The sequence below is a fragment of the Aythya ferina genome (genome assembly GCF_964211825.1).
Source record: "Aythya ferina genome assembly, chromosome: 5".
Taxonomy (NCBI): domain Eukaryota; kingdom Metazoa; phylum Chordata; class Aves; order Anseriformes; family Anatidae; genus Aythya; species Aythya ferina.
In genome coordinates this window covers 24265929-24293305 of record NC_140301.1, presented here as the reverse complement: position 1 = coordinate 24293305, position 27377 = coordinate 24265929, and the positions used below count along the sequence as shown (strand labels likewise).

The 27377-nt window shown below is 34.9% G+C and overlaps 1 protein-coding gene across 10 annotated transcripts in view; it reads left to right on the top strand.

Moving 5' to 3' along the window:
• Positions 1 to 27377, top strand: part of DPH6 (diphthamine biosynthesis 6) — a 208383-nt gene that overhangs the window by 165143 nt on the left and 15863 nt on the right. For 9 of the 10 annotated variants that reach the window (XM_084520499.1, XM_084520498.1, XM_084520497.1 and 6 more), the window contains one exon: positions 6189 to 6594. In XM_084520499.1, the coding sequence (XP_084376625.1) occupies positions 6189 to 6594 (406 nt within the window). Of the gene's footprint in view, positions 1 to 4182; positions 4256 to 6188; positions 6595 to 27377 lie in introns of those variants that run through there. The other variant, XR_014693418.1, reaches the window with a different exon arrangement.

Below are 27377 nucleotides of genomic sequence, written 5' to 3'. Positions count from 1 at the left end.
TTATAGCCCAATTCCGAATTCATCTGTGAGGTAGGTAGTCCTTAGTCCTTACTCACACAACAAAAAGAATATTTCTCATTTGGAACAAATGGAGGATAGTCAAAATAAGCAATTTTCTATATAAATGTTAATATTGAAATGTGTACCTTTTTTCTACTAAATTATGTAAAATAGTTAAATGCTCATAAAATGCTTTAAGTATAGGTTTGTCCCATACTTATTATTCCTGTGTTAATAGGACTGACATAGATTTTACATTTTTTAATGAAAGAATACACTACTAGACAGATTCTAGAAATCTGTAGAAATTCTAGAAAGTCTCTTTCAAGCTTAGCACTTATAAAACCTTACTCTGTAGTTTAGTTTATGCCCCTACATCCCAGTGTTTTTCCTTTAACTACATTCATAACATTGGAGCTTTGTTTTGAAGCATTAGGAATTCATTAGTGTAAGATTATTCTTACATAGCACATACCCTGAACACATACCATGAAAATAAAATGAATTTTTACTAAGAACTATGGCCTACAAAATGCAAGGACACAGTAATACTATAAGCAACGTGATAACCTTTGTATCTGAACAAAGCTCAGGAAAGAATTAAGCACACAGCAGTTCAGCTAGCCATTTACTTTAATATGGAAATACAGGTTAATTACAATTTTAAAAATGAATTGACGTACTCCATTGTTAACCTTCCATCTGAGGGCTTGTATTTTAAACATTTTAATGGAAATATTAGCTAAGGCATGTTTCTACCAAGCTCTTTTTTTCAGTTTCAACCTACACGTGGGTATAAAGTATAGTGGGAGTCCCCATTCTCCTTTCTTGTGATTAGATACCTTACTGAATTTGATGCCATTTGTTACCTATAGTACTGTGGCCTTCAGTAAGTTTTCAGCCTTGTCTTTCAACCTCTTCTATTTCCAGCCACTTGTTCTTATACTTTTGCAGATTTGAGTTAAGCATCCACAGCACAAGTTCATTAGAGGAGTTAAAACACAGCTGACTGTCTCAATGACTCCAGTGGTAATGGGGCTCAAGATGTGTGCGTTGCTGTGGCAGGTGACTAAACCAGGCAAACCTCCTGCTCAGCACTGTCTGGCGCTGTAAATTGTGTTTTACTTTTCTGTGCTAACACTGCTGTCTCTATCAGTATAAACGGGGATTAAAAATATATGTGGCCCCTTAAGAGTGGGTTTCCAGCAGTTCTTTGTGTGATTCTACTTTGGGGGCGGGGGGAGGGGAGGATGAAGCTTTTTTTGTCCTTTTTCTTTTTTTTTTTTTCTTTTCTTTTTTTCTTTTTCCTTTTCCTTTTCTTTTTGTTTTTCTTTTTTCTTTTCACATCTTCAGATGTGAACAGGAAAACCATATATCCACCCTAATCTTCTCCCAACCTCAAACTATTTGAATTAATATTAAAATTAATAAAAGTAAAAAAATAATTTTAATAGTTATATAAATCACTAATTTCTGTATTAATTATTAACTATTGTATAAAATAAAATATTTTTTACTAGGAATTTTAAATGTCTGTTATAATCCCCACTGACTCAGTCTTCTGAGTATTTGTTCAGGCCTCCCTTGAATCCACATAAAGTTCTTGTAACCACTGTATTCTCTGTCAAAGAAATTTAAGTGTCATCCACCATTGTATTTTTCGTAACCATGCTCTTACTAATGTCATTTGATGATCCGTAGCTCTTGTACATAAGGAGAAGCATGCACTAAAATCAGTTCTTATCCCTTTTTATATCATGCATGATTTTGTAAACCTCTGTCAGATCCTCCTTAAGGAGGCTGGAGAACATTTTCAGTGTGTATCTTACTGAAGGTGCGGATGAACTGTGAATTACTACAGTGGCATAATGTAGCCCACTGTGTTCTCTATCCCTTGGCTAACAATTCATAATGTTTTACTTGTTTTCTTGACTCCTGTCAACTGCTGTGATTCTTTATTAACCGGTCCATGAAGACCTTCCAAGACATTACTTAGCATAGTATGGTACTCTTGTCAATGTTTAGCACAATATGGCATCAATCTAGTTTGGTATCACAAAACGGAAGGTAAATAAGAGAGTCACATTCTCTAAACTGTTTGTCATATCACATCTTTGTCCTGGGATAAACCACTTCAGATCATGACAGAATCAGAATACTGTCATAGTGTGATCTCTGAGACAATACAGTTTGTGTATTGAATACATTCCTGGAAGAAGGCATTATTGTAGATCCATTTATTTTCAGAGGCTGTCTCCTGTACAGCAAAAGGGTGCTGCCTGGCTTCTTGCTCCAGCCCTCTTTAAATCAGATCATGTAAAAGTGTAGCACAGAAATAGCATCTGCCACCATATTATCTCAGCAGTCAGCTGTTGAGCTTGTACAATCTGGTTATTTTTTTCCAATGACATCCAAATTATTGCTGGTGCAAAGTTGCTTTGTAGTATTTGTTTTTAGAAAAGATTAAATTTTCTGTGGAAATGCTAACAAGTGAAAATGGGAATCTTTAACATGCATACACTCTCCCATGAATTGAAAATCATTTGAGTACTGCTAATTCTTAGCTAGAAAATAACTGTTTAAGTGTTTATCTAAATACCTGTAGATAGCAGCTACACCTACAACCTAATGAAATTTGTAAAGATTTGTAAACAACAGATCATACATACCTTAAGAAATCTCTGCTTTCAACCATGCTTGGCCCTGTTTTATAACCCCTCATTAATAAGAATTTCACAGAGGTACCCAAGAATTATTTGTCACTTCTTTTCCAAGAATTGCAAGCCAAACTGCTTTATCCTCTACCTCAATTTATGTTTGCTTTTTTCTTTCAAGACTGTACTCAAAAAAGGTCTAGGCCAAAACCTATGCTCATTTATAGAACAATCTACAGCAGTATCCTTATGCGAGAACCCTAAAAACACATTTACCATAGTAAACCGTAGTACTGTGGTAAACCATAGTACCATAGTACCATGGCTGTCTGCCAGAAGTGTTGTCTCACTGATGGGAGTGCAGAATCAGTTGTGAAGAGCAACTTAGTAATGAAATAATGGCACTTTATTTTCACTCCTAATACTAGCATATTGTTCCAGCATGATATTTCTTATGATTTCTTATGAATTTCTTTGGAACTTCTTAGCAGAATTCATATATTCATCCCCATGTACTAGACAGGCTATCATAAAGATATTCAGCTATTTAAGACAGATATACATTTCTGAAAGACAACTCAAATCCATGTACAACACAAATGTCAGTGATTTCTTGAAAATAAGTCAGGAGAGGTCATTGTTAGAAGTATTTCTGTATGATTCTGAAGCAGCTAGTGAAAGATTTTTAGTCCCCAGTAGCTCCATCACTTGTGCTTCGTGCAAACTCTGAAGTTAAAGGTTATGAGTGCTGTACAGCTGCACCGTGAACAGCCTTTCATCTCATTTGTTAAATTTGGAAATGTACTTTCTCCTGGCCTTAATTTTCATGTATTTCTTCATATTCTAAATGGCAGCTGAAGGCAAGCAGAAATAGGAAGTAATTGATTTAACAACCTAAGACAAGTACAGGGAAGTAGAAAAGTTTGTCTTATGCTTGCTGTGACCTGAGAGAGCTTCTCTAGACTTTTTTTCTAAACAGTACCTCAGCACCTTCGGCCAGCAAAGTGGCCTTTAAGCCTGAATGAGCATGACTTTTTTTTTTTTTTATTCCTCAGTGCAAAGCTTCAGTATTTCATCTTTTCAAACTCTTTTACAGCACTCAGAGCAGAATTATATTGACAAGGTTAGAATTCATCTCCTAGAGGAGAATACTGTGCTCCTCCTGTTAAGTGCTAATATAACATTTATGTGTTGGTACCTTAATAACAGCCCCAGATTGCCTAATGAAAGTACTGAAAGCAAACAGTACTCAGTGAGATTTTATTATGACTGAAGTGACTGCAATTTGAGACAAATTATCCCTATTTTTGTTTCCATATCAAAAACAGAAATGCTAAAGCAATTGCTACATGTTTGGTGTAGAATTAGACTCCACTGTCATTAATATAGAAGTAAGTGCATTTTTCATGTAAACAGCTCATGAGGGTCAAACATCAGAGACATTCTGTGGAAAATGCTTGTCAATAACCTTGTGAGTGAATTTTGAAATAAAGTGCCTGTAACCTGTCATTATTTCTTCCTCTCAAAGTTGAGAGCAAGTGGATGAAAATTGAGCCTGTGAATTGAAGGTACTGTGAGTTACATGGCCTTATCGACTTCAGGTAAAATGACAGTTTTGCCTTGTTATTATTTTTCCTTTCAGAGGTCAGGCAATGGACAACATTACCATTATATAGTGCAGAGTAAGCAAATTGGTATATAAAAAAAAAGTTATTATCTGTGTACAGAAAGATGATGTAAGTCACTAATCTTAAATAATCATTGTATTCTCTCTCTAAAAAAAATAGAGGAATGAGTAAGACAGAAAATATCTGCTGGATGGAATAAATGCCTGAAATTGTTCAAATTAAAACTTGTTTGCTCAAAAAGCAGATAAAAATAATGTAAATTAATCCTTTTAGAGAGTATATATATCATAAATTTGAGTTGCTTTCCATAAGTTGACATTGTCATTCAATAGGAGTATGAGAATATGAATTTAAGTAAAAGGTGACAGCAGACCTAAATGTGTGTACAGGGTCTGTCCTGGATGGAACTGACTTTCTTCATAAAAGCCTTTATGATGCTGTATACTGGATTTGTGACCAAAGCAGTGCTGATGACACACCCATGTTTTAGTTATGGCTGAGCAGTGCCTGCACAGCATCAAGGCCTTCTCCATTTTTCAGGCTGCCCACACAACAATTTGGTTGGGTGTAAAGGGAAGCTGAGAGGGGACACAGTCAGGACAGCTGACCTGAGCTGTTCATCTCATCTGACATCTTATGCAGCAAAAAAAAAAACAGAGGGGAAGGAGGGTTTGGAAAAGTACCCATTCACAGAGACAGACTGGGCATCAGTCTGCTTGTGAGAGGTGTTGAGGGATTGCCTTCGCATCTTTTCTGTTTGTTTGTTGGTTGGTTGGTTTGTGGTTGTTTTTTTTAGGGGGGTGTTCTTTTTTGTTGTTGTTTTGTTTTTCCTTTCTTCCTCGTCATTACTTCATTTATCAAACTGTCTTGATCTTGATCCACGACTTTTCTTACTTGTACCACTGGGGCAGGAAAGAGCAGCTGTGTGGTGCTTTGCTGGCTGGGCAGCTGGGCTTCAGCCCACTGCAATTTGGCATTCCTCATCTGAAGTTCTGAGGCCTTTTTGTATTCAGACCAAGAAGGATGAAACACATTGCAAAAATACAGGGACAAGATAATTATTTTATGAACTCATCATAGGTTTGCTAAAATTCAGGGATAATACTGTTTAATGTACTTAGGTACAATTAATTTGGGTTGAAATGGCTGCAAATTGACAATTTCTTCCTCTGTCTCATGGAAGAACGTTTCAGTATCTTGAAATGTTGTATTCACTTCCAGTACCTGCTAACATGTTCCAAAGTGATCCATACAAAAACTTTTACAAGGAATTAAGCAGAAAGCCTCTCCCACTTCTTTAATGCCATTAGAGTAAAAGGAGGTCAGTTACTCAGAGTTCACTTACCAAATAAGATAATTAGATGTGCTGGTTGATGTAACAATAATTTAAAGTACTTTCAAAATGAATTCTGCTATTAAGAAAATGCTCTTATCTTTTAAACGGGTGTGTTTAGACCATTCTGCTGTTCAGAACTTTATCTTTGCAATATCTAAACTGTATCTTTAGTATTTTGACTTCTAAAATAACTCTACGTGTTTTATTAATTCATTGTTGTTGCTTCATTGTTGTTCCTGCCTTTTCTATGCTTCAAAGAATATAAATTCTGTCCACTCTGTCCGTATTAGTGTATAGAAATTAGCATATAAAAAAAAAAGATATTTGTTCATTGCAAAACACATTAAGAGCAGTATTTCTTTAAAGTATAGAAGGGAAAAAATGAGCAGATATTAACTGTCAGATAAATTGCTCAAAATGACTTTTCATTAAGAAGGAAAGTTTAGGGGAAAAAACAGGTTCCAAGAAATAACTGTACTGCACATACATTTTTGAATACATCATCAGAATAAGAGCAACATTAATTTCTACCAGTTGTGTAATATGCACAATATTTTGTTTCTCTTTTAGGTTGAAGATTCGGAGACATATAATGATGTAGCTGCGGAGTGTGGGATGCTCACTGTGGTTGTTGTATCTCACTTACCCAAAGATGCTGCCATTGAATGGCACGTTATTGCTGTACTTGATGATCCACTTCAAAGAAAACATTTTGCAATGAAGATGTTATCAGAGGGCTTCCAAATTGATTGTGAATTTGTGGAGTCCAGTTCTGCATCTTGTGCTTCAATTTCTGTACGCCTGAGCTTGATTTCAGCATCTGCTTCTCAGCTAGATTTAGATGGACCTCTTTCTGACTTAGTTTCTGTGTTTAGACAAGCAGTTGAGAAACTTTCAGAAGACTGCAATGCAAGTCCTTTGTCTTTTAGAGCTTTCTTCAAGAAGGATGTCTTTGATGCTGGAGTACTACAAACAGGTAAGACTTCTGATAGAAAACATGTCATAATACTAAAATTAAGGTAATTTGGTTTAGTTCTGCAGAAGGTTTGATGGCAGCTGACCCTGATGTTGAGCAGGAGGTTGGACTAGATGATCTTCCAATCTGAGTTATTCTATGATTCTATAAAAAGAGAAAATGCTGAGAAATCTGGCAGCCTCAGGGTCTAACATAGGGTTCGTGAATCTTTTGCTTAAACATCTTTGAACAACAGTCCATTTGGTAGTCCATTTTTGTCCTGATCTAGAACTATGTTCAAATAACCACATCCCTTGTGCAGACAGGCACTCTTTTGAGACATATTGATGAAATATTAATGCTTTGAAACAAGGAAATGGTGTTCCACCCTCCATATAAGAGGGTGTCTGGTTTTGAACATGGGCTGGTTTCTGGTTATCAGTTAAGTAGACCTTGCTCACCAAAAAAATTACTGTTTTTTTTCCCAGTACTTAATTTTTCAAAATTTCATTCACTCACCAGGTAAAGAGAGTACAGGACAATAAATATAATGTTGCAACTATAAATTATTTCTTATGGTGTACATCTTTATTTTGGCCTATAATCAATTTGGGAAAACTAACATTACCCAAGAGCACAAAAGCTTCTTTTATCTGTCAGACATACCAAACTGGTAGACCATACTTGTATTGAAATCAGTAAGAGCTTTGCTATCAATTTGAGAAGGAACCAAATCATATCCTTAGTCTATATTTGTCTCAAACGTGCATGCACTTTAAAAATCCTTGCAGACCACAACTGATCCATATTAATTAGCTGACATAAATGTTAGCCCTCAAATAGTCTACTGTCCTATTTTTTTTCTTAACCTGCAGCAGTTTTTGAAGAAAATTCAACTTGACATTGTTTAATAGATTTAAAGTACAGGAATTGAAAGCTATAAAAATGTGGCATAGAGTAAGCATATTTAATCCAGGAAGCAAAGAATGAACATACAGTCTGACAGAATGTTGTTGTTTTTACTACAACTTGTTTAAGAGCTAAAAGGAAACCTGATAAAACATGTTTCTGGCATGGACTTAACATTATCATTTTGCCTGCTCCCTTTCTGATATTTCTCAGGCCATAAAATAATTACTTCCAAATAAACTTAATTTGCTTTATTAGATATATTGCTCAATATAATCTGTAAATTGTGTGCATGAAAATGTGATTCAGTTTGATTCCTGTTACACTAATAATGGCATAGATATAGAAAGTTGTTGTGATTTTCATATATTCATTCTGGTTGTGTTCAGTTCTCTCTACTGTCATAATAATTCCTGTCATTATAGTAATTTTATCATTATCTTCACTGGTAAGAGATACATCCTTGCAATCTGTAGAATATATAGAATACATTGAATGTAAAAGTAGCACTAATTCATTGATAAAGAATTTAAAAATAAATTTGGCTACTAAGGAAACACACATCCATAAAGTTCATGTTATAGGAAGAAGAAATGTGCTATTTGAAAATAATTTCTCATATTAAAACAGTTGCTGCTGAAGTGTCTTGATAGTTTCAGTTGAATATAATACATGAATATATGTACATGGCATGATTTTGAATAAGGAGACTAATTTAATGTATTGTTGTTAAGACACAGATATATTTAAGCGTCCTGCTAATACATGTTCTTGGAGCCTCAAAAGGCAAATAGTGTCCAGTGTCCTCACCTTTCCAAAGGATGCAGTCTATTACTGAAATATATCCTTGACTGTCTTTTGTACTATTTTTAATGATATTTCACATAATTTAACTCACACATATGTATTAACTGTCAGCTAAATGAGCACTTTATAGTCTCCAAGATGTTCCCATGCATTTCACTATACCCTAGACAGCATACACAAGCAAGATAAAAATAATCTGTTTTGTCTTCATAGTCCTTATTGGCAGTATTTAGTTTTGTCTGTCAGAATAACTGCAGACGTGTCCTTTAGTATGCTTCACAGATGTAATATACCAGAAATAATATCACACCTTCTTTTGAATCTTACACTATTTTAATGTGCCCATAACATCAGCCTAAGGTACTGGGGATTATTAAACTCTGATGTCCACACTTTTTCCAGTTTTATTCCTATGCTCTTATTTAGCCGTTAAGTGGTCCTCAGGCTTCATTTACAGCAACCTGTTAACTTTTCAGCCTTCTCCCCAAATTTGGATTTAGTACCATGAGAGGAAAAATGGCGTGTTTTACATTACCCAGAACATTATTTTGTTGCCTGATTAGAATCAAAAATGTTTATTTTTTCTGATTCTAGGTGAGTTCAAATAAGCATGTTCTGCTTATGGCATACTTGTGTATGCATGAGTCTGACTGTGGAAAATCACAAAAGGAAACAGTTTTGGATTCCAAAATAGAACCGTTTTGTGTCTTTTCATTTCCAAGTGGCCTGAACTTGCTCATACCTGTCTCTGTAGAGGTACCATAAGATATTCTGAGTGTTTGGATGTCTCTTTATAATGATTTCTATTACCTCCAAAGGTTAGTTTCTGTTCTAGAGTATGTCCAATTGGGTATCACAAATAACTTCTGCTACTCATCAGATAGTTGATGTCCTTCAAAAACAGAGAAGCATTTTACTAGGACACAGAATAGACCAGAAGTGTTCTGATCTTGAAAATCTGAGGCCCAGTACATGAAGTTTTAAAAAATATTATTTCCTTGAGACAGCTGCCAAAACATAAATGTTATTGAGAGAGCAGTTTTTCAGTTGCATTTATTAATTCAGCTCAGGTAGTCCTGGTTGCTAACCATCTGTATGATGAGCCATTACTGACATGTCTGATCTCCAACATATGTTAGACACTGTTAATCCCACAAGTAGGTCTGTCCTTTTGGAGTTTTCAACTTGATCAGGTCCGTTGTCTGCTGGGGAAAGATAGTATTAATAACCTAGCAGGGGATGCTAGACACTGCTATTCAAATATATTTAATGTGAAGCACATCAGACAGATATATCTATAATGGAATAGATAGAAATTGTCATGCCTCAAAAGATCAGAGGGATCTTACTGCATTTCAGGTGGACTTCCATCATGTCATAAGATTAGTAAATAGTCTTCAAGAATTCTTGAAAGATCTTGAATTGCAATGTATTGTCTCTTCTAGCAAAAGCATGAGAAAGAAATAAGATATTTTTTTCTTATTAGAATTTAAAATCATTAGATTGAAAGGAAGGAATGATGCCACAGATCTTCTCAATTGAACTTCTGATGAGACGAGTGCTTTTTTGGTGAAAAAAAAAAATAAATAGAAAATTTATTTGAAACAGTCCAAATAAATTAGAGAAGCTAGTTTATTTGTATCTGACACAGTAAGATGAGAACCAAGAATATATGGTACCCTACATATTGTAGCAGGTTAATGGAAATTATTATTTTACATGTTACAGATGTCAAAAGAAGCTAAAGGTTTGTGATGCAAATTTGAGACAGATAGCTTTCTGTCATCCCAAGAGCAGATGTAAAGTTTTATTGAACGAAGTGTAGTACTGATGATGAACTTTTCAGAGACAATCCCTCGTAACATACGAGAGCATTATGGGCACCATGCTGAGAACACAGAACGTGTAGAGGTAGGAGGATTAGATTAAGCTGACATATATACTTAGCAAGATGCTGTTAAGCCCTTAGAAGTCTTTAACATAAATTTGGCTATTTCTTTCTTATTCTCATTTAAATATACATTAATATAGACACGTCAGAATGATTGTCTATACCATCCGGTTGGCTAGATTATACTTCAGTATAGGGAACTTGAATGCTCATAAGTCATCCCATTATGATTTCACAAGCCTTGTTCACAGGATGTATGCAAAATAATTTTGAATATTTATTAGGGAGTAGAAAAGGTACTGCATTTACCAGAATGTCATATTACATAATCCCTCTATAATACTATAGAAAAAAAATGAAGAGTGAATATAAAAAGGCAGAAGAGAACAGGCATAGAAATACAGCCTTGTATCAGCATTAAAATTAATATGTAACTAGTTTAAAATGTGTCTGTACTCTGTAAATGCTTGGGACTAAAAGAATATTTTTACTTACGTGTTTATCAGCTTCAAGGATACTAAAATTAACTTAAATATATAACTTATATTATATGGTAACTGTAATTTAACTTAAATATATAACTTAAAAATAATTATAATACTGATCAAGTAGAGTTCAACTGGACTGTAGAAAATCTTAGTTTAAATGGGACTGTTTCTTCCGTGGAAACAGAAGCGCTGTTAGGCATCCATTTAGGAATCTTAGGAAACTACTAATATAGTAGTTTCCTGAAGTATGTGCAACATACTGCTTTTAAACTAAGTATTCCATTTATTAAAATACTGAATTATCTATACATTTTTCTAGAAGCTTTCCAAAGCACATGGTTCTAGTACTGTTAGATATAAGTTATGTAGCATAAATCTTAGGCAAGTGGAAGTACATCAAGTGAAGATAAAAATACACATTTTCTTAACAATGCATTTGCATGCACTGGGGAAAAAAAAAAAAAAAAAGGTACTTAAAAGAATGTTTTTAAGTATTACAAAAAAGTAAAGCTGAACTAATTACATTAATGGCCATGTAGTCAGTACCACTCAGAGGAAAACCAAATTTAGTCTATTTAATGAATTTTCTTGAATTACATAAGGCAAACCGCAGCCAAATCTGAATGATACTCAGTTACACAGTCAAGTAGTCTGTTTTCTCAAGGTTATTTAAAAAGTAGTATATTGAGGAAAACAAAAGGAAAGCAAGAACAGGCAGAGTTATCCAGAAGTGAACCAAGAGATGCAATGTTTTCAGTAACTACAAAAAGTTTCTGGACCTTTATCTCTCCAGTCATTCCCCAGAAACATTGGCAAGCAGCTCCAGTAGCAGCAGAGACTTCAGAGAAACATAAAGTAGTGTTGATCTTCTGTCTAGATCCCCAGCATTTCTGGTGCAATGATTCTTGTATACTCCCTCTGTTTTTCCCCTCATATTTTACTAGTCTCTTACTTGCTACTTTTGGTATACCAAAAATAAAGCAAATGATCTTATAGTATCAGACAGTCAGAGAATAAGAGAGGAGAATACGAAAACATCGTTTTCAATATTGCATCTCTCATCACACGTAGATCTTATCACAGACCTGATGCCTTCTCTTGTCCTCTTTTAGATGATAAAATTATTATGGCTGATTTGTTGGAGGGAGGAATTTAGTACAGATGTTACAGTTCTCTGTTTATGGAGATATAAGGGTTTCACTTTTTTAGTATGTAGGGAAAGTGACACTAAAGATTGTTCCAATCCAGAAGAGAATTCTAGGATTTGGGATTAGTTTTGTTTTTGCCATAATGTAGATCTATGTAACTTACTGAGTGAATTTCAGCATTTAAATGAATGGTAGCTCTCCACATGTGAGAAATAACATGAACACAAAAAAAACCAAACAACACATCCTGATCATTTCCAAGACCTTTCTTGTACCTGCAGAATGACACACCTCACAAATATAAATGTCCTTTCAGATCATCCAGTTCTCAAACTACAGCTTAGTTTCAGTTGTTGTAACATATAGTCTACTTTTCAGGCTCCGAATGATGACTTTTCCCTTTCCCTTAAAATATTTAAGAGTTTAATTCAATTCAATAAAAGGACATCTTTTCAACACTCAGCTATTAAGCACAATTTCTTACTTTATTTACAACAATGGAAAAGAGATGAATCCTACTTGCAAGTTCCTCTTGTTCATAGTAGTATGTCACCCAGATACTCCTGCTTACAATTCTCAAACATTCATAGACTACTATCAAGTTCTTCTCCATACTCAGACATACAGATCTTGTTATATTAGACCAAAGTGTTCACAATCAACTCTTTATTTCATTAGACAGCTTTTTTTTTTTTTTTTTTTTTTTTTTTTTTTTTTTTTCCTATTCTTTGGACTTATTTTGGTATGTTACGATGTTTTAGGTAATATGTTGTGAAGAACAGAAGACATTTTTTTCTACATTTTTTATTAACTTGGAGAGCATTTATAATAGGCTACAAATTGAGATTAGAAAAAGAATTGATGTGACCAGCTTTGCAGTCTAATGATGTAGTTGTTGTGGCTAACGTAGATAATTTGGCCAAATAGAAATATTTTTAAAATATCATGTTGCTGTCTGAAGTACACTATAAAAATGAACTTGGTTTTCTACCAAGTCCTATTAATTTAAAATAAATAGAAGATCCAAGAATAGCTGCCTAACTGAAAGAAGAGGAAAATTCAAATTCTTCAGGTTTTCTGTTAAGAGAATAGAGAATTTGCCAGGTATTTGCCAGGTTCAAGCAGCAGACCTACGCTGCTGCTCAAAAAATAGAGAAAGAAAAAAGAAATGGTTAAATTAGTCATTGGAGAAATGAATCAGACTGTCATACATGTATATATAAGCAATTAAGAAACACTGATGTGATTCATGAGTGTGTTTAAAATGACTTTTCAAAAGGGTAGAAGCAGCTAAATTTGGTCTTGGGCTACAAAGGTGGCTTTGTAATCTTGCTATTGCTACCCAAAGTATCCAGTCAAGGGACCTGATATATTAAATAACTCTTAACAAGCTGAAAGTTTTTGTATCTGTTTTCAAGGCTGTTACTGTACCTTCTACAAGTCACTGTGAAGGTCTCACATAAGATAATGGAGAAAGGATTTATTTGTCTTCTATCAAAAACTTGCAGATTTTATTTATTTTTTAATAGTAATATTGCATCTTGAATGAATTTGCATAGGAAAGTGTTTTATGCCTGTGAGGCAGTTTAAAATATATTAAATCCTACTTCAGGGCAGCTGCCTTCTGTCCTTTAGGATGGGAAATTTGTTTTTTAAGAGCACAGATCTTAGACTGAGAAAAATTCAACCACTTGGTGCCAAGGCCAGGTAGAAAATCTAGAACACCTTCTTCTTCAAAGTAGAGAGCATGTGATATCTAAAGGCTATGTATGGCACAGCCATACATAAAAATCTTAGCTAAAACTTTAAAAGAAAGCAAGTTCTTTAATTGCTTGACCCCAAAATGGTCTAGAATATACACTTTTTATCTTCAATACATAACACTAGAAATCTCTTGATAAGGTTGTTTTAAAGCTACCTGTGTACAACCTCACAATTCTTCCAAATTTCAGCTACTGAAATCTGCAATACATTTACAGGTTACACTTTGTTCCCTGTCATGTTTTCACATTGTATTGAAGTACTTCTGAGTTCTTAACCGAAGTAATTATTTGTGTGGACTTCTTAGTTTTCCTGTTGAAGATTTACATGCCATGACCAGTGGGACAAAATGGACCTGCCATAAAGCAGATGTTTTGCAGAAAAAGTCATAGATCATAAAGAAGAATTTCCTAAACTTGTTGATGTGTAAACCTGATTCACTTTCCTCCCTTATTCAGTTTAGAAGATAGAAGCAATTTTTTTTTTATGGTAATCCAGGCAGTGGCTTTGCTGCTTGATGCTATTTAATTAGTTATCTCAATAAACATTGGAATTTGCTAAAAACAGTAGGCTATAAGGTGAAGATCTTGAAAGAGTAGATGTAAAGAGTTTTTGATTACAGAATGAGAAACCAATATATTCTGTAATGAGTCAGAAGGGATAATTTTGGTAATGAGCTCTACAAGGAATCTGAACAGATTAACAGTCTTCTGGAAAACTGTTATCTTCTAGACAGGTGCAAGTATACATGGTCTGTCCATATATGCATACGTTTTTGTATATGCACCTAAAATGCATAAAGAGCAAGCGTCCTCCTACTACATCAAAATGAATTTTTTGAAACTTTGTTTAGTACTTTGTTGACAGAGAGCACCTATGAAAGTATCTTACAAAAATATCATCAAGCATTCAGTCATTGCCAAATTTGGATCATCTGGTGTTTAATATATGAGGCATACATGCTCTGTCTGTCTATCCAGAAACCATTTATGACAAATTCAGTTTTTAATGACACGTCACAGATTATGATTTACAATTACATGAAAAGTTTTTCTCTGACACTGTTTAAACATGCCAACATTTTTGGTCTCATTTCTAGAGACCTCTAAGGAGTTCTATGGAACTGCCACTGGAAACTGGTCTGAAGGACACCACTGTATGATTATTGTCTAATTTTTAGACATAGCACAAATACGTCTTGTCTTGACAGAGAGGTTGTGGCTGTGCCCTCCCTGCCAGCCAGGCTGAACAGGGCTCTAAGCAACCTGGTCTAGTGTACCTTAGGTCCCTTCCAACCCAAGCCATTCTATGAGTCTATGAAATCAGTCCTCTGCTTAAAATGTTTTCAGCATGCATTTATGAAGGGGATAAAACCATACCATATTACATTACATTACATATTACATTACAATACCATAAAAGTATTGTAATTTTCTTCAACCACTTCCCACCCATTTAACAGGTTGGGGCCTTGGGTTGATTTATTTTTGTTGTTGTTTTGTTTATCTGATATAATGCAGCTATTACAACAAGAAAAAGTGAAAAGTTTTTCTGTTTATGCCACATGCACTGTAACTTTTAAGGCTACAAAATAGCTGTAACTAACCATCAAAAGAAAGTATTTTGCCATTGTTGCAGTCAATCATTGGACAATGCATAATATATGCTCTCAATAGTCTGTTTCTTTTGAAACTTCTGGTGAACTTCAGTTTAAAATAGCATAAGGTTATTAGGTGTCATTGAGAAAATTGCTATCTTTAGAAAAAACAAGCTAGGATTTTTTTATTTTTATTTATTTTAATTTTTCCTTCTTTGGACTTCCCTCTGCTTTTACTTGTAAGGCATCAGATCTGCTATGTTAAAATCCAATTAATAGATCTAATTCATTGACACTTAGAGTACATTAATAACATAGTCCCTTTAGGCACTTCTACTTACACATAAATCAACACTGGCTAATTGGAGAATAGGTAATTTTTGTACATCATAACAAATTAGAATATTCTTTCTCTTTCTTCTTATATCTGCATGGCAAGAGTGTAGCCAGCAGGTCGACTGAAGGAGCTGCCAATGGAATACCACTTCTATTCTTGTGGCATCCCAGAATGTGAGAAAGAGATCACCAAAATGGAGAAATTTCAGAGAAGAGCCACTAAAGTAAATGGTTAGAAGCATGACATATAAGAGATACGAGAAAAGGAACTGGCTTTGTTCCACTTAGGGAAGAGAAGGCTGGGGAGGAACCAAATGGCAGTCTTGCATTACCTAGACAGGTGTTGTCGACAAGGAGCCAGGCTTGTCTCAGAGATGCACAGACAAGGGGCAGCAGTCACAAGGTGCAGCAGGAGAGATTCCAGTTGGACACAATTTTTTTCCACAAGAGCAGTGTGTGCTCATGCAAGCTGCCCAGAGAGGCTATGGAATCTCCACCTTGGAGGTTTCCAAAACCTGACTGCACAAGGCCCTCAGCAAACTGATCTAATGACAGAGAATCTTTCCAACCAAAAGTATTCTATGATGTATTAAATCATAATTAATTGGTTGAAAATTTTACCAAAGATTCTGAAAAAAAAAAAAATCTTTTTTCTGTCACTAATACTGCATACTCTTGCAAAAGATAACTACCACTCCTAAGATAATAATTACTGAACCCAATAAGCAAGCTTTTCCTATTGTAGTCTATCTTTGAAAGAGAAGTGGTTCTTTGGTTCTTTGCTTTTTTTTTTTTTTTTTTGGTTTGTTTGTTTGTTTGTTTGTTTGTTTTTCTTTTTTTTAAACTCATTTCTCTTCAACATGCACTTTGGTCCTTTTTTCTTTCCATCGCCGTCCTTAACAGAACTCATACAAGTTCAGAATGAGAATTAACAATGGGCTGTGATCTCTCTGCAGTATTTCTTATGACAACATAAAACCAGTGTTTTTCCAGAGTCTAATTCATTTGATAATGATAAAGCCTGTTATGAAGTTGAATAATTTGTATCATCAGTAATGTCATGTCTTGAACTGGCAATTCAATTTAATCAAAAACAAAGTTATTTCCCTTTATCTAATATGTAATAGCAATATTGATGAAAAAAAAAAAAGTATATTCAAGATAACTGTTTCTGATACTTAGAGAATACTGAGTTGTCTTTATTCATCCTTCCAGTGATGTATTTTGGTAAGGTAAAAGTACATCAACTTTTCATAGAATCTGTTCCTTATAAAAAATGAAAACAAACAAACATAATGAAATAGCACCTCATTTACAATAAAGGAAACATTTTTTATTACAAAATCTATTCTCTAATTCTGTTTAGTACATGTTAATTCAGTATACTGGCTATTGGGTTGAAATTAGGCATAAGAATAAACAGTATCTCACCTGTTTTACCCTTAAGGATATCACCCATATGCTGGTGTTATAGATGTAAATCTATTTGAGATATACAAATTTATTTATTTATTTATTTATTTATTTTGTGGCACAGGAGTAAGCGACTTGGTAACTTCACACAAGATGGTAAAACTACAGAGCTTTATTTTTCCTGAAGTTCTTGGCTGAAATTACAGATACTCAGCAACCCTCAAAATGAGGCGCTGTTTAGAGGCAGCACTGTAGTAAGACTAGGTAATGAAAATGTTGAAGAACAATAGTTCATTGAAATGCTTGCCTTGTTTCAGAAAGGGGTTTGAGATCAAATCTGTTTTGAGATTGCTCATCTATTGGGCATAACTACATAATTTTAGAATTGTCAAGGGATCTTATCGTTTCCAGACTTTTATGAAGAGTATGACTAATTGAACACAGCCTAAGGCATTTTCTACAATTAGATACATAAAGATAAATACGTTCTAATTTAGCTGATTGCTCTATTTTTTCTTTGCATTAACTACATAGAATGCACTTGGAATCCTCTTCTTTCATAAAATGTAGCGTAACATACCTGCTGTGATTTAATCAACTATTTTATTTGGGTTACTCAAATTATAACAGCTATATAAATAATCAGGATCTCTATCTTTAGATTAGGCCTTTCTACGTTTACTGTTCTTCTAAATTCAAATATTTGTGTGTGTGTGTGATTGTTTTTGGCTATTATGATAGTGTAAAACCTTTAAAAATTCAGTTATGGAACCCTCAGCTGTTTAATAATGCTTGTCATTTTTTGCTTAACTTGTTTGAAATACTTTATGTAGGAGTTTTGCACAATTTTTAAGCATATTAAGATTTCATTTTGAAAGGAAACTTGTTGGATAATACTTCCTGGCTCCAGAGATTAGTGCTACAATGCTTGCTCTACATTAAGTTTACCATATGATGCTGCTTAAAAAAACTGTCTTTGATGGGTATTAATTGGAAGGAACATTTTGGTGTTTGCTGTTAGGTGGGAGTTATTCTAAGCGGATTATAATGTTCTTTTACAATTTTTCCCTGTGTTCTTTATGTTTCACGTTTTATGAATATACTACAGACAGGCTGAAAAGAATCCCAGAACTTTTCAGCATATAAAGCATCCCCATTCAAAGTCAATAATTATACTAAAAAGACATTACCCATTCCAGGGTACACTGGTGTCATATTAAAGAATATTTGGTATAAGAGAGAGTATATTTTTAGCATTGAGTTGGCTAGGAAATCTCAAATAGTTATCTTAATTTAAAAATATCCAGTCAGTTCCTCCGACTATGCCATTTAAGAGAAAAAAAGCAAACAATACACTTTCTGGAAGACAGTAAGACTTACAAATAACTGCCACATGAAAGAAGAATGTAGGAAAACTTAATCTTTCTGACACGCAGATAAAAGTTGTCCAAGCATTGATGGAAGAGCATCAGACACCAGCCAGGAATAGCTATGGAACTAGAGGCAAGGCCTTTTGAACCAGAGTGATTCTACTGAGATTGCAGTCTCTAGTTCATCCAAAGAATGATCCTTATTCTGATATATCACATACCAAGACCCGTACAACAAGCCCAAATTTCAGAAAATAGTGAGAATGTGAACTCTGAAAATCAAGTCAATCTGAAGACCAAACATCATTTGCTACTGTTGTTTTGTCTTTTAGGTAAAATGAAATCCCAATCTATTGGAAATAATGGCAATTATGTTATTAACATAATTGCAAAATAATTTCAGAACAGCTGAAAGAATGAAACTTGAAGGCAGGCACAGTGAACAAATTACAACAAAACAATGTAAGAATCAAGAGGCAGCAGTCTAAAGTCTCTTGATCTGGAAAAAGGAGATGTGACATAAACCAGAATACAAGTATTATAATAAAGTAAAAGCTTCAGTTTTAAAAAATGTGTTGTTCTATGCTGAAAATATAGTTGGTAGCAGGAAACCATGCATACAGAAATTCACAGCATGGATTCTACTGGGTGTTATTTATTAAACTGGGAGCCACTAATATGTTTCTGTAGCCCAACTTCAGAAGAAAAATAGTAGCACAGAAACACAAGAAACTTGATAGGTCACACACAGTCCTCACACCAACCTAAACATACCACATCCTGTTGATTGTTGTTAATATTTTTAAAAGAACAGCTTTTTGTTAGCAGGAGGAAAAGAAGAATTCAAAGAGAAAACATCCCTTTTTTAGGCTCTTGATACAATGAAATACTTATGTGTCTTGTGAATTGATGCATCTTTCATTGCCATTGAGATCACTACATGGAGACAGTTGGACTCCATCTAAAGTAGAGATGTGGTAAGCAGCCAGAGTAGTGTATCTTTGCTGTAGGAGAGAAGTAGTACAGCTTTGCCTCAGAATCATGATTCCTAGCAAAATTAAAGTTTCTTCTGGAGAACTTCTGAAGCAATATGCAAGTCCGTGATTATGACTGTCATGCCTTGCATGGTAAAGTCCAAAGCTTGATTTTAATTTGTTTAGTGGGCTTTGTTCTGCAGAGGGTAGTCTGCTTTCAGGTTGATTCTGTAATAAATGACTAAGTCCCAAATAGGGTTACAATCAATGTTTACAATTTATTAAATGAATAGAGGTAAACAAACAGTGCTGGGTGTGCCAGGAGTCTCTGCTCCACCAAGACGCACACGTGTTACATCAGGCGGCTGGTTTTATGCTCCTAGGCTAATACATATTCATCACCACTTTTGGAAAAGGCAGGGTTATTATAATTAGTTTCCTGGGACCTGAACCATCCCATGGACACATGCATATCAGTCTCCAGTGGTCCCTCTGGGGGTCACTCGTACTGAAGGCTCGTAGTTTTCCTCCCGGGCTTTGTCCTTTGGTCGTTCTTCAGCTTCCCCCCTCTCCTTATTTAGTAGTCTCTGGGCCAGATGTCAGAAAGTTGTGCCTTGTGCAATAGTCAGCAGTTATCTCAAAAAACTCTCCCCTATTCTCTTATCTCCCAGACCCGAGTCTCAAGGTTTACCCTTCAAACCCTTCATCAACACGAACTGCTAGACCATTCTTTTGCAAGATACAAGAACTATATACACTAACCACTCTTTCTCTTGGACGTGTGGTTATTTATACAAGGGTATGTAAGATAGAAGGTCACATTTCATTATGAGGCCCTAGCATTGTTCCACATTGACACGAATCAGGTGAACGTATTTCACAATTCCATGTTATTGTAAGATACATTTAAAAATTTGCCAAAATATAGCTTCAGTTGCTGATTTTTGGTGAAACTTTTCTGCATCATTCATGTAGCTCTGATAGCATCCTGACAACATAAGAGACCATAAAAACAGAAAATGATATAATCAGAGAGAAATGGCCTGCCTTCTTTACATCTCATCATACTGTTTTAACTAAGGTTTAAATGTAGACCCTTTATGGTTTTATTTAACATAAGTATTATGCTTTTCTTTTTACCTTTGTCTTGCTAAGGACAAATAAACTGGGTTTATTTTGTGTTTTCTGGATTTTTAATGTGTTCATCATTTGGTTGAGCAGGCTGTTAACACTTTAATTCTGAAGTTTTATGAAATTTCAGATATTTCCTCTTAAGCTGAAATTCAAACTCTGATTTTAGAGGCTATTTTAAGTTTCTAGTATTATTAAATCTGTCTTGAAGATGTTATATGTCATTCAGTTTTCAAGCAAAACATTTACATATAATTGGAGCCTGGCAAACTCATTTTGGCTTCTTCTTACTTCACAGTGTCTAGCATCTGAAGTGTTCTTTGTGTTCATGAAATAGACATAGGCAGTGGCAATTGCTGGTCAGGATTCTCCAAACTCATTTTCTAATATTCCAGAATTCTACTTTGGAGACACTTTATCAAATAACAGAAAATAATTTTTAGCCCTACACTTGTGGATCATGTACTCAACAAACTGTTTCTTTTCTATTATTCTGCTGTCCATTTCCCCACAGGAATCTCATGTTTTTCTTGCATAGTTTTTCTTGCGAGGGCTAGATTATATCAGAATGAAATAACTCTGCTTGATTTTCAAATAATTTCAAGGTAAATTGCAAGACTGGAAATAGATGGAATCTGCATCTGAAATGATTGGATTCAATATTAGAGCTCTTTCTAAAGTTCTTATGGAACTTTATCCATATTGTTCACATTTACTAAAAAGCAGGCTTGCAGATACACTGTAATCCTTAGCCAACATTTTGCACAACAATTACTGGTGTTCCTGCAGCAATAGTTGTTCCTTTTACTAGTATTTTTCTGTTTGCAAACTGACAATTCCATATTAGCTCATTTGATAAATGTTCTTTGACCAGATATGAATCTTTATCTCCTCCTAAAGGCCAAATATTTCCGCATGTTTTGAATTAATTGCATCAGCTTCATTAATCTGTTTCATGATCTTAAAGCTCCTAAGGGTGTTTTAATCTGGTGTTTGAGGTAACTTTCTTGATCAACCCCCAAGCTTCATCCTGTAGCTGTGAACTGGAGTTGACTAGTTCACTAGGTTGACTTAAAGCTTTTTGACTGTGATTGTTGTTGCTTGACTTCTTTATGGATCACAGATTTTATGTTAGATAAATCCTGTAAAAAGTCAAGTAATGAACAGGAAAGGAACAGAATTCATCTAAAATTTACTAAAGCCATTTGTTTTCCCTAAAAGCATAATCATGACCTTCTGCTTAAGTGGATGGAACTTGTAGCCACAGGGAACCTTTCACACAGATTTTATTGAAAGATTGAAGCTAAAATGAAAGGCCAAATGAAAGTTTATAGCCATTTTGTAGGATGTGGGCCAAAAAAAAAAAAAAAAAAAAAAAAATTACTACTGTAATAAGTTCAAACTATTAGTAATTACAGAAATGTGGTCATCTTGCTCAGTGTTCTATCCATGGAGATATTGTTGAAAATTCATAAAATGTGTCATTAGTGACATTTCCAGGGTAGTGAACAATCTGCTGTAGCAAAGAATTACCTGCAAATAAAAATTCCACCATTCTGACTGTTTCTTATTAAGCATATTAATAATATGATGAACTTCCACTTTTATTCCTGAACTATTTCCTTAATAGTTATGTGTTTACAGATGAAATCTTTTTAATAAGTGACACCATTGTAGACATTGGTAGTCTACAATCAACTTTTCTTTTTCTTTCTTATACATTCTCATTAAGCAAAAGGTTCTAAAATTCCAAGTTGTTTTTTTTTCCTCTTGTGCCTTCACATGGGTGTGTCTTGTTGGAATTTAGTAAGCAGTGTTTTTAGTAAATAAAAAGATACACCTAGCTATAGCATGTTTTTCTCTTTTGCTCCTCAGAAAGGAGTTTAGTATCATCACCTGTATTTTGTAGAAAAGGAGACAGAAAAGAGGTAGTGACTTGTTCAGGTTTTCTCAGTAACTTTGTGACAGAAATTGAACTTCTGAATCTCCTGAATTCTAGGCAATTTTTTTCTCCAGCCAACTCTCCTTCTACACAGGAGTGCAGATTCCAGAATGATTAAAGACATAAAAAGGAGATGATGTAAACAGGTGTAAATTAACATAGTTTATGAAAGCCTGAATTCACCTAATTCAGTGGTAAAATGTCCTTTGACTTTAATGGAGACAGGATTTTCTTCAGGTCAGACAATCTCTTTTAGAGAAAATGATGCCTTTTTTACACTCAGGTCTTTCAAATCTATTTTTTTTTTTTTTTTACTTTTTTTTTTTTCTGTATACAGTTTGTGTTGCCACAGGATCTCTAATTAAACTTGGAACATAATTGCATAATGTGCTGTTGGCTTCTATTTCTTAACCAGACCTTTGAACCTTTCTTTGAATTCCTTTTGCTCTGAAAAAAAAAAATAATAGAAAAAAAGTATGTACTGATTGTTCTGAACAGCATTAAGCTTGTTTTTTATTACCATTATTCTGACATATCTAGATTTTTTGGGTTTGGTTCTTTTGTATTCTCGTTATATAAGGTAGTATTTTGTCTACTGATAACAAACTTCACTGTTAATTATAGTTCAGTGAAAAATATAATCATTGGATTAGTTATTGAAACTTGTATGTTTTGGACTTGAAACATGCGTGATTTCTGTTAAAAATTATTGATAGCTTTTAAGGTTGGCATGGTTTTATAAGACTTTAATTTTGCTAACCAAGTAGGAAACTTAGTGATAGTTTGTGGATTAGTAATTAAATGTTTAGATGAAAAATATGGTTTACTCCTGACAGTTAAGCTTGTGCTACTGGCTGTGGCTATTTACCGTCTCTGCTCTGATTTTATTTGTTTCTTTTTCTTTAAAATTAAACTGAGCTTTTTTCTCCTAAATAATAGTGTGGTAGTGGGAAATGAGAGTTCACTGAGACATAGAAGACAAGAAAGAGAACTGGTGGCAAAATGAAAAAAAAAAAAAAAAAAAGAAAAAGTAGTCAATGGGAAGGAATTTTTCTCAGTAACCAATTTCTTTAGAAGAGCCAGAGAAGAGCCACTTTGTTTTTCTTTTTTCCCCCTTAATGTTTGTAAGGTATAGAACAGCTGTAAGTAGTAAAGTCAATACAGGGAAGTGTCATACAATCCTAAAAGAATCTCTTACACCGTATATTGACACTACTTTAAACACAGTCACTCAGGAGGACAAATGCTTTCTTGAATTAATTATTTTTTTGAGGACTATATTCCTCCCTTCTGTCTCATCTGCTCATCACCTTCAGATAATTCTGACTTGTACGTGACTTAACTAACATGGTTCCAAAAAGAAAACGACTTGTTATTCCTCACAGGAGGTTTTAGTCTGGAGAGAAATAATGAGCAGGATATAAAACAGGAGATGTTGATGAAAGTTTAGAAATTCCATTGGACATGGCATAAAATTGAAAAGAAAAATTAAGAATACCAAAATCTAATATATAATGTCAATTTTTAGGTAGTGTTAGTTTCCTGAGAAGCTGCCCTCTTTTTTAAAACTTAAGAAATTAAAAATATTAATGAACTGTGTCTGCACCAAGCCACAGTACCCTTTCACCTCTATCACCTCTAAAAATATGCTTCAGTAATATTAGAAATATGCTTCAGTAATATTAGAAGTAGAACAGTAAACTCTAAAGCAAATGATACAGAAATACAACACATCTACTTGCCCTGCAAAGGTGAAGTTACTATTACTTTTTTTTAATGAGTGGTGCCATGGACCAGACTGGACATATATTTCTTTTTCTTTTGACAATTTGGATTCAGTAGTTTGGTTTATTTTCTAACAATGTGTTGGCTATAGAAAATATTTCATTCTACTGAGCTAACATACTGTTGAGCAATAAAAAGGCTTGGCTTACAAAATATGCGTGAAGCACTGCTCAAAGTGGTAGATTCTGACCTGGATAACTGGAACTTCAATTCTTTGTAAGTAAATGAACCTACATGTAGATATAAATAAAGGAATATACTCTGGCCTTAGTATGAGAGAATTAAGCCTTTCTTGTTAAATTTGGTTTTAGTGGCTGTGATAAAGATCAAAGAGTAAAAATGAAGCATTTTTTGAGAATAATGCTTTAGAACAGACTTTGTAAACATTGCATATATTAGACTAATTTTAGAATTATATAGGCTGTGCCCTAAGAATTCATAGTAATACTAGCATAACCAGTGGAGCATTATCAAGACTTAGTAATGTGATTGTACTGCATATAGTTAAGTCTTATTTCTTACTGTCAGCTTTGCTTTGCTCTGCTCTGTCTGGCTGACTTTATATAGAAGACATTTGATTGATTCAAAGGTGACAGAAAACTGTCGAGATTGAAATACCTGTTTCTAATTGATCATTATTTGGTCTTGAATGAAATGAGAAATAAAAACAAAGACTGCCAGCTGGCTGTTTCTAGAATCATAGAATCAGAATATCCACGTTGGGAGGGACCCACAAGGAACATCAAGTCCAACTCCTGGGTCTCCAAAGGACCACCCAAAAAAATCAAACCATATTTCTGAGAGCATTGTCCAAATGCTTCTTGAACACTGGCAGGCTCGGTGCTGTAACCACCTCCCTGGGGAGCCATTTCAACCCTCTCAATGAAGAATATTTTCCAGATATCCAGCCTGACCCTCCCCTGTCTCAGCTCCGTGCCATCCCCTCGGATCCTGTCACTGTCCCCAGAGAGCAGAGCTCAGCACCTGCCCCTCTGTTCCCCTCATGAGAGAGCTGCAGGCCGCTGTGAGGCCTCCCCTCAGCCTGCTCTGCTCTGGGCTGAACAATGCAAGTGACTTTAGCCACTCCTCATATGTCTTCCCCCCTAGACCCTTTACCATCTTTGTTGCCCTCCTTTGGACACTCTCTAACAACTTTATATCTTTCTTATTCTGTGATGCCCAAAACTGCACATAGCATTCAATGTGAGGCCACAGCAGCACAGAGCAGAGCAGGACAATCACTTCCCTTGACCAGCTAACAATGCCATTCTTGATGCACTCCAGGCTACAGTTGGCCCTCCTGGCCACCAAGGCTCACTGCTGGCTCACATTCAGCTTGATGTTGAGCAAAACCCCCAGATCCCTCTCTGCAGGACTGCTCTCCCACTACTCATCCCCCAGTCTGTACATATAACCAGGGTTGCCCCATCCCAGGTGCAGAATTCAGCACTTGCTCTTGTTAAGCTTCATATTGTTGGTGATTGCCCAGTTCTCTAATTTGTCAAGATCTTTCTGAAAGGCCTCACCACCCTCAACAGAGTCAACAGCTGCACCCAATTTGGTATCATCCGCAAACTTGTTCAAAAAATCTTCAAGTCCTTCATCCAAATCATTTATGAAAACATTGAAGAGGACTGGTCCTAAAATGGAGCCATGGGGAACCCCACTATAGCGGGCTATGTGAGGTTAATTTCTTTATATCCTACCGGCCAGTATAGTCTCTTTTTTTAGGTAACCATGGCTATGATTAGGAGTTGGTATAGTACCAGAAAACTTTCCCAATTGTCAGTGTTCTCTTGACTTAGAATGGAGTCAGAATTATTTCCTTTAATTCTCTTCCAAACTGTTTTGGCTTTGATTGTTGTTGTTTTGTTTTTGCATTTCTTGTATTAATTAGTGTTTGCCTAAAACAGACTAACAAGGTCAGTATTAAAATCAGCACTATAGAGTCCCATGCCTATAGAAGACATCGTATGTTAAAGAGGAGAGCTCTCTAAACCATGCTGATAATTGTAATCCACACAAAACTATTCCCAATCCAGTTTTAAATATGTAAACAGTGCTTTGTGAGGATTCTGTGCCAGACAGCCTGTAAAGGTAGGGAGAGGTTTTACTGAGGTACCACCTCTTATTTTCAAAAATCAGGTTAAGGTGTACTTAGTGGCCCTCAGTTAAAAATTGTATTACCTAGAGCAGTGTATTAGTCTTACCTAAATCTGGCTCACCAGGGCTAAAAGCATGTTCATCTAGCTTACCTAACAGTACGTATGTGATGTGCTTGATACACAACAATTTTTATATGATGCATTTGACTACCTCATTTACATACTGCCCACCAAGTGTCACCACTAAGACTACGACTGACGTGCATGTCCTTGGGCAGATTTAAATAGCTTCCTTTGTTTTAATTAAGCTGTCAAAGAAAAGCTTCTTTGTTTTCAACACTTAAAACTAAGCTTGGACAAAAGTCTAAATTTAGCCCTGCAGCAATGATAAATGTAAAGACCAATCACTTGTGTAAGGATTTTGAAATGCTCTCACAGTTACAAAGATAATCAGAAAAGGAGACTACAAAATAGCAGATCTGAGTAAGAAGCTTCCAGTTTGTATAGTTCCTTTTCTAATTATAGGTGCTTTAAGGCAGCTGATCTATTTCCTTTAAAACTTTTTTCAGGCTAGAAACACTGAATAGCAAACTTCTGCATTCTGCACATTTTTTAAATTAAACTCTTTGTAGCAATGGAAGTGACAAGGAAAAGTTTACTAGACAAACAGATGGCAGTATACTCTAAATAAAGCATGCCTAAACCATTCTGTTATTACAAGTGTTACATTTTAGTTTTATTGTCCTTTATGAACATTTATTATATTTTCATTTGAAACCAATGTTTTGAGACTGGAAAGCCATTCAGGAATAATTCAGGAATAATAGGAAGGATTAGGTGATCATTTAATGCGAGGGACTATGCAATGAAGTTGTCTGCAGTAATATCTCAATTAACCAGACATCAATTTTAAATTCAGTGTTGCTATTATAACTAGGAATGATGCAATTCACAGTTGCCTTGACATTTAGGGTAAGATTAATTTCTTCTAACTGCCTAAAAGTTAACTGTTCTGTTTAACCAAATGGCTTAAGTTCTTTGTGTTGGGAGACAGACACCTCCAAAGAAGCCTTCATCCTATAGTGCATGCAATGGGATTAATAATCTTTTGAAACAGAGAGCTGTTTTTCTTTAGATGTCTAGCTTT